The sequence below is a fragment of the Corvus brachyrhynchos genome, unplaced genomic scaffold, assembly GCF_000691975.1.
Source record: "Corvus brachyrhynchos isolate BGI_N302 unplaced genomic scaffold, ASM69197v1 scaffold59, whole genome shotgun sequence".
In the NCBI taxonomy this organism is placed as follows: Eukaryota; Metazoa; Chordata; class Aves; order Passeriformes; family Corvidae; genus Corvus; species Corvus brachyrhynchos.
The window spans coordinates 1635727-1644578 of NW_008246054.1; the positions used below are offsets into that span (position 1 = coordinate 1635727).

The 8852-nt window shown below is 42.8% G+C and overlaps 2 protein-coding genes across 2 annotated transcripts in view; both read right to left on the reverse strand.

Annotated features, from left to right (window-relative positions):
- The window catches only part of RABGAP1 (RAB GTPase activating protein 1), a 56354-nt gene that overhangs the window by 22244 nt on the left and 25258 nt on the right, over positions 1-8852 (reverse strand). The window lies entirely within an intron of this gene.
- GPR21 (G protein-coupled receptor 21) overlaps positions 739-8852 on the reverse strand; it is an 8750-nt gene continuing 636 nt past the window's right edge. Inside the window, exon 2 of the mRNA XM_017745387.1 lies at positions 739-8852. Coding sequence (XP_017600876.1) covers positions 8152-8852 — 701 coding nt within the window. The 3' untranslated portion in view covers positions 739-8151.

Genomic DNA, 8852 nt, shown 5'->3' on the forward strand with positions numbered 1-8852 from the left:
CAGCAAAGCCAAGGACCATCGAGGAGCCCACCCTGACAGTCCCCACTGTGTCAGAACTAAACCAGAATTAGAGAGTCTCGAGGGTCAGACTGCCTCTAATTCACCTGTTTGCTTTTCTAATCTGCTTTGGTGGAGATTTCTTTGCAGTTCTTCCTAGCAGGGGTTCGACACTCACAGCTCTTTCTCATCTTTCAATACAAAACAATTTCCAGCATTAAAAGGTGCACGAAGTTCTTACAGACACACACATACACATTCTCACCTGTGATTTTATCTACTCTTGGCCTTTTCACTGACATTCAGGAAAAAACTACCAGTTGGAACACTACTTGTGTAAGGAGCTGGATTGTCTCCTAAACAAAACTCCTTATAACGACCTCTGACAATGTCAGATCTCCACAGAACACACCAGAATAACCCCACTGGTGGCTTCTGCCGTATCAGGTACTGTGAAAGGTGTAAGGAGACAGGTGGGACACAAGGAAAAATGAGCATCACAGAGCCATGGAGTGGTTTGGGTTGGAATGGACCTTAAAGATCATCCAGTTCCAACCCCTGCCATGGGCAGGGACACCTTCCACTATCCCAAGTTGCTCCAAGCCCCGTCCAACCCGGCCTTGGACACTTCCAGGGACGGGGCAGCCACAGCTTCTCTGGGCAACAGAGAGGTTTTAAAGTAAGATCACTCCACTGTATTTCGTTCAGCAAAGCAACCTAAAAGCACATGCACGCACAGCCTCCCATGCTCGTGGTTTAATTGTAAACAGCATGTGAAAAAAACAATTTAAAAAGGTACGAATACAGTTTTGAAATCCCTGAAGAAAAGACATACCCACGAGTATTAAGAACAGTAAAAAAGCTCATCATTAGCAATTGCAAACGTGTTTCCATCCTGTTGCATTCATTAGAGGAATACAAAATTGAATCTAGTGTTTACATGCTAGAATAACAATAGAAACTAGATTTCAAAGGTTACATATGGAGAGAAATGTATCAGCATAGGAACTTGCAAAAGACTGTGCTGTACAGCATTTCTAAAGACATGAGTCTGTCAAGACAATACAATGACTGTAAATCCTTTCAGACAGTTCAAAAGCATGACTGGAAGTAATGCTGCTTTCTGTTCTCTGAGAGGATTAACTGCATCAGTATTTTTAGCAGATTTTAATGACAATTTAACCTCAAGAAACACCTAACCCCTCAAAAACCGAGGTGATCAGAAACATACAGGTACCTTACAGCCCTCAGGTTTTGTTTCTTTGTACACTAAACATCAATTCATTCGACAGCATCTACAGAAAACGTTTTAAAAAATGTTTTATGAAATACTTTTAATACTCAGTAATGCTAATATTTAAAAATACTTCACAGTGTGGTACTAATGTAACTCCATAAAACGAGCAACTTGAGTTTGCTAAAGCTCAAAGCCTTACGTTATATTAAAATAGTCCAAAGATTCCACACACACACACAGAATCACTAGCACTATAAATATACCTAAGCCACTTTAGTGCAAAGTCTGGTTTTGCTTCCCCTGACAAATCCCTCTATATTCCTGCCAGCATATTAAAATGTCATCCTTTACTAATCTAATTATTGATTTTCAAGGATTCACTTACAGATGAAATCCCAGAAGAACTTTTTTCAATTTACCATAAAAGTAATGACTTGGTTTATTAAGCATTTGATTGCTTGATTCACGTGGTCTCTGTCACACTGAGAATGACTCGCATATGCACAGCAAGATCTGAGTTCATCTTCATGAGGAGCCACTCAAATTTATTTCACCTTTTAATGAAAGGATCTCCAGTAATGACCATCAGAAAGAAGCCAAAGCTTTGAATTACAAAATTACTATCCTCATCTTACAAATTCATAAACAGAAGTCAGAACAGAAAGTTTGGACTCCCTGCTCTGTTCCGACCCCCCGTGCTGCACCTCAGGCCCCACGCACAGGCAGGTGGAGCATTCCCCGATCGCTCCCTTCCGAACATGGGTGTCTCTCTAAACCCCTACGCTAATCATTACCTAATGCAATGTGCATCCATTCAGCATTTCTAAAAACTTCTCAGCAAATAAAGCTACTGGTTACCAACCCACAAACAGGTCTGTCCCACAGGGACCTGGTGCCTCCTGGGCTCTCCTGGAGCAGAGCCTGCACATCCTGTGATCAGCTCAGGGATTGCAACATTCCCCCAAAACAGCTTCAGGACAAAACAAAGATGACTTTAACAAGTTCTGTTTCTCAGCTGAAACAACCACGAAATCACCAGCCTGAGGATCAGTTCTGACTGCACAGATTGCTGAAGGACATCTGAGGCTGTAAAGAAACAACCTGGACCAGGACACAGGAACATCACTTCTGTTAACATTTTCATTAACTGCTAAAGCTCAAGAGATGCAAATGGGATATGGGTGAGACCCACAAACACCTCCATTTGCAGCCACACTGAATTCCTGCAGAGCAGACAAGGACTGTGGCTTGTTTCCCACTCTGCAATAGGAGTAAGAACTGACAGATAACAGAACTCAATATTGCGTGGAGAACCACCAGCAAAGCTGCCTATATAAACAAACATTTCACCTGTCTAGAAAACAATGTCACAGGAAAAAACTTGAAAAGCTGACCAAACAAAGTATATCCCATCAGATTACCACCCTGTGGCTGGAACACCTAAGACAGATAACCATGACACGGACTGACATTACCTGAACTCAAATGAGGGGCTGATCATCACCCCAGGTCTGCAGGGAATCCCTTTGGGCTGGGTGTGGGAGAACCCAGGCTCAGAGGAGCTGCCTCCAGGGAGCAGCAAAGCAAAAGCAAGAAGGGTAAACTCCACTTTTTAAAAAAAGTGTGTATTGTAAAGAAAATGACCCCCATTAAATACTCCATTGTTTTGACCGACCTCCAGCGGGTTTCCTCTCTTTGTTTCCATCGGCCACAACTTTCAGTTTCTTTCTCTAAATACAACTGCACCTGGTCCAATGCTTACTAAATTTTAATTATGGAGACCTATCCCCTTCCAAAAATGTAACTTTAGTATTAAATGCCTTTGCTTATGTGCAGAAACATCTTTCAAAGCACTACCTCTGCAATGCACACGCAATAATGGAAATAACAACTGGAAATGAGAAGCCAGGAGAACACACTTCTTTGTAGTGAAAATGGGACATTCTCCCATCATCCCAGAAGAAGGGCTGTTTGCTTTGATGGTCTGTAAAACCTGACCAGCTGCAGCCTCCCAAGGTCTGGCCTGACCACAGCCCCATACACACAACAGCATTCTCTGTATAAGGAATATTAAAGATAACATTTAGATAAACTTGGATTAAAATCCGAGTTCATCTTGAAAGACACCATGGGAAGGATGGGTCGTATTCTGCAAAGCCATGGAAGGGAAGAAGAAACATTTCTAAACCAAACAATAAAATAAGGGTCAAGTCAGGCAAATGTTTCAGCAGGTGCTTCAAGAACTCAAAACCAAACACGTGCTAAAACAACAAAAAAAAGCCCTCCAAAACCTCCACTTCCTCTTACTAAATTAAAATTATCTAAAACAGATGAATCAGAAAAATTTTAGAAGGGTCTTTTGTTTGTATAGTCTGAAGGCAGATTCCTATGCTGACATTCTGGTTCCTAAGAAATACTTTTTGAAGCACCAATCTGAATTAGAAGTTCTGTCAACTTCAAACCCTGATGTGAAGTAAGATCAGACTGAAATGTTTCAGACTTCCTGACTCATGGAGTTACTGCCTTGATCATCACAGCACTTGGGAACACCACAATAAATAGCAAAAATTCTGCACACTGAATTTGCACACTGAGTGTTTCCATCTCGTATCACATCCGGGCCTTGGAAATCTTTTGTTTCAGAACAGACAAACTGAAATTTAGGATTCTCACACATAAAGCCTTTATATGAGCGGGAGGGAACAATGCCATTGGGAATTCTGTCTCTTGCAATTCTCTGTGCCTCAGTACTTTGTACCCCTTTCTTCCTGTCAAAGATTTGTGACAAATATCCAAAACTGCCCCTTGGCACTCTGACACTGAGCCACGTCAGAATTCCAAGTAGTAGAAACATTTCTGAGCGATAAGAAACTTAAAAACAAGTACAAACTCCCCAACAACAAATAAAGACTGTAGAAACTGGTAACATTTAATTAAAAAAAATTTGACAGTAGATAATAGCAAAACTTTTGTTTCACACAAAAGATTTCTGTTGAGTTTAAAAATACTGTTCCTTGATTGAGATCACAAAAAAAATATTTCACAGATATTTTCCCAGTCTATTTGGAAAATGACGACATAATCGCAACCTAAACTTCCAGTAATCTTAAAAAAAAAAAAACCAACAACAAACACTTCTACATGAAGCAAATTACCACCTTCTGAGAGGTTTTGAGTACAGAAATCCTTCCCGTGGCACTAAAAAAAGCTTCCGAATTGCATCCTGCAAATTGAACCTTTCAGCAGCTTAATTTGAAAGTGAGGCAGGTAATTCTAATAAAAAAATAAATTTATAGTCTGAGATGAAACGCCAAAATTAGTTCATTTAATCATATCACAACCCCATTTTTATGAAGATGGAATTTGATTTCTGTCCTCTCCTCAGCGTGGCATTTATCTGTGCAATGCTCTCACCACTGATTTCCAAAGCACCCAGACACAGACAGCACCAGGAGAGGATTCATTTCATATGTGCAAGGATGAAAATGATCCAACTGGAAAGTTTGCTGCCTGACCATTCCTAGCAGGGACTGTGATGGGAAGGACTCCTATGCCTGTGCTGGTTGCATGACAAAAGATGATCAATGCACTGCTGAGAAACAAAGTAATGTTTGTCAAAATTATTTCTCACTGTTGGCACAGTGAACAGAATTCGCTCCCTGCAATTTCACTGAAGACAACAGACTGAAATGTTATAAATATTTAAAACAGCTAAACACATACTACACATACTACGTCAACATTAACTTAGAGGGAAAAAACACAATTTAAAATTTTTAAATGTCAATAAATTAACACAGACAAAAAGAGAAATATTTGGCACTAAAACTAAGCTACTGAGGCAACACTAAAAGTGTCTGTACAGTGGATGAAACTTGAACGCATCATTTGGCTGCAAATCCTCTCCATCCTCATCTCTTGGAGACTTCCAGATTCTGATTTTCACCTCTTACAGAACACGTCTGAACTGAGGAAGACTTGGAGATGAGTAAGGCAACTGAAAACAGCCTGGCCACCAGGAATGTTAGAACTGAACCTTCACTGCAAAGCAGCAACAGCTGCAAGAATGCATCTGCATCTGGATCAGCCACCACGCTCCAAGTGCAATTCCAGGCTCAGGGCTGAAGTAGCAACTGCTTCAGCTCCAGTCAAATCTCTATGCCATGATTTAGACCCCTTACCAGTTTCAAAAACTTTCCAAATTCTCAAAAACTAGCACACAATGCTCCTATTTAAACTGTCTATGTAGCCATAAAAAACACCAAAAGCAACAATCTTTGCTTTCCAGCTTCCACTTAAACCTGAAACTGCCATTTCTAAGGTTTTAGGCTCCAGCAGATTCCTCTCTTCTGTTAAGTTTAATCAAATGCTATTTCAATGATACACTGCATCATTTCAAAGACTTAGAAATGTTAGATAAGGTGAAGAGTCAGAGAAAAGCTACTGGGAGTTTACCTGAGAGGCTGTTCCAAAAATACCACACACACACACTTTGACATGAGGGACTGAAGCCCTTGAATTGTTCCCCAAAGCCCACCTTTGCCATAGTACCCACAGACCGCCTGAGAACAATCAGCCATGATGTGCTGTGAGCTTATTATCCCACTTCTTTTACAAATGAGTCACTCCACCCCTGTGCTGCCCCCATGGCTGTCTGTGTCTAACCAAAATTCCGACTGCAAGGGCTCTGCCGAGCAAATCACCCTGGGCGTCTGCAAGGATCCAGCACAAGCCCCGGCTCTACGCTCTGCTCTTTGCTACAAAGAGAGCAAGAAACGGCGGCGTGAAGGCAGCAGGGTTTAGACAACCTGTGTTCTTAAAATTTCAGATGAACTGAGGAGGATGTTTATCTTGAGAGGTTTGGACTATGGATGAAATAGCTGGAAGCAGACCAAGATGCCACTTACATGCTTTGCCCCAGGGCCCTCCAAGAGAAGGAGGCAGCAGCAGCAAGAGGCTCTGCCCCATGCTCCCCAGAACAGGTACACACACATCCAGGAGAGGAACTCAAGTGTACCAGCGTGCCACGTCAGGAATGCTTCATCCTGCTGCTCTCTCTCTCCTTCCCCATTTCCTCACTGGCAGCCCCACGAGACCGTACTAGAGCAAATGTGGATGGGCAGCAAGGCCAGGCTGTAGCAATCGTGGCATGTGATGGGGCAGAGACAAGCTGGTATCCTCCGGGGCAAGGCATAGAGAGGCCAGGGCTCACAGCACAGCAGAGAGGAGGGGGGATTTTGCAGGAGGGACAGGGCAGAGTATTAAAAATATGATCTTGATCTAGAAAAACGTAGACTTGAAACCAATTAACAAAAACAGAGCCTTCCCTTTGGCCAAGAGAATTACCCCAATTCTAAAAATATCACATTATTTTTCCCTACCCTTTTTTCATTCCCACTGTGACTAAGAGCACACCAGCTGTACCAGAGGAGCTCAGGGAATTCCCCACTCAGCAACCCAAGGCAGTGACGGGAAGCACAAGGAGGGACATGGAAGGCAGATGGTCGGGGGCAAAACCTGCTCTCAGAACAGGAGAGACAGAGGGACAGCCCCTCACCAGGGACAGGGTGACACTGCAATCCACCACTACAGCAATACTTGGTTCACTTTCATTTCCACAATGGCATCAGTCAAAAGACAAGGATATTCTTTAGGAAAAACTCAGCAACTTGAGGGCCATTCTGCCTTCTTAACAGCATGACAGTACTCAAAACATTTAATCTAGGCTAGCTTGAACAAGCTCTGGTCAATGAGATTTGGTTTCTCAGATACTGCCTTTGTCTGACCAGTTAGATACGCTTTCACCAACAGGATTTAGCTCCTGCTATATTTGAACCATCTTTAATCCCATGAAGGCTAAAGAAAAATGTCTCTGATTTAGCTCTGTGCACTTATGAATAACTCAAATACTACAGTTAAATTTACAACATAGTTCCCTTAGCTGTTTAGAAGACAATTGTTTTCTTTCCTTTCCCCTTAAGTTCCAGTATGTAAAATATCAGAAGAATTTAGATTAAAAAAAAAGGGGGACATGTTATTTTTAAAGTTGTTCTTGAGAAAATTTCCACATAAAAAACCCGTGGCATTTCTCCACTGGTTTGAGAACAATTTTCACATGTTGGCATCATCCTTGAGTGCCTGCCACAACTCTAGTATCATAAAGCAACACGTATTTCTCTTAGCTTATCAAAACACATTTTATTTAACTGCTAAATTTGGTCTGATCCAAGTTTTTCTTCTTACTTCACAACAAACAGGAAAACGCAGATGCCGCACTCTGATCCAAACATGCATCCTACCAGGGGAATGGGGCACGGAAGCCAGATCAGCCCTAAGAGTATGACTGCCCAGATCACATCGCTGCACTCACGGCTCATTAACAGAGTTCACACCGAAATGGTCACATTGTTCACTTCTGTTCTACAAGTCCTGTCTAGGTAGCACTGAAAAACAAATTGTTTGGCCCCTTCTGTTCTGACGCTGGAACGTTGTATCAATATACTTTGGCATATATTAAAAAAATCCCTGTAATATACCATAGACTGTGACATTTCCACTTCAGATCTATCATTTACATGTGAAGCACGAATTTCCAAAGAACCCAGTAAAGCTGTAAGAAAGACTACATTTTGCCGAAGCTCTCAGACACCCACTCCATTCAGTCACACCAGCTGGAGAGGTAAGTGTCAAGATACAGCTTTATTCTTTAAAATGAATGTGGAGGTGAAACTCCACAGCCTCCTCCACAGCAATCATTTTTTAAAGAGAAACCACAACGATATGTGCTCCTGATTCTTCTGTGTCAGCAGCATTTCTCAGAAACCTTTTTGCAAATCTGGGTATCTTAAAATCATATCTAAGTTATTTTGCAATCTATGCAATTGTCCCTGCACTTTCCAGTCCAGCTGACAGGCGTCCTAGACATGACATCCATTGGAAGATCTTTTGCTCCTAGAGGTAGAGGAGTCCTTAGCTACCCTCTGTCTAGCACATGAGGCACAGATGGCCCCCGAGAGACGCTTCAGCCCCTTCTGAAAGACACTGTTGGAGAGACTGTAAATGACACAGTTGCAGAAACTGTTGCTAATGGCAAGCCAAGTGGTCAAGAAGGATGCGACGCGGTTACTATAGACATTGGAGCTCTCCAGCAGGAAATAGATGATGTAGGGCAACCACAGGATGTAAAAGACACTGGTGATGCGGAAGAGGACCATGGCATAGCGCTTGTCCGGGCAGGGCTGGGCCTCCCCAGCCTCCCCGTCCTGGGAGCTGAAGCGCACCCGCCGCTCGTTGATCTCCTTGGTGTGCTGCTGGCAGATGCGGAAGATGTTGAAGTAGGTGAAGCAGACGATGAAAGCGGCCGGGGCATAGAGCATCACCACAATGAAGAGGGTGAAATAGGGATCGGTGTTCCAGGAACTGGCGCACCACTGGAACACATCCCCGTGATATCCAGGCTTTCCCCAGTGAAAGGAGGGTAAGAAGACCAGGCAGGAGTAGACCCAAATGGTCAATATGCAGATTCGCAGCCTCCACGGGGTAACCAGCGTGTTGTAGGTCAGCGGCTTCGTGATGGCAATGTATCTGTCAATGCTGATGCAGGCCCGGGGGGCCATGG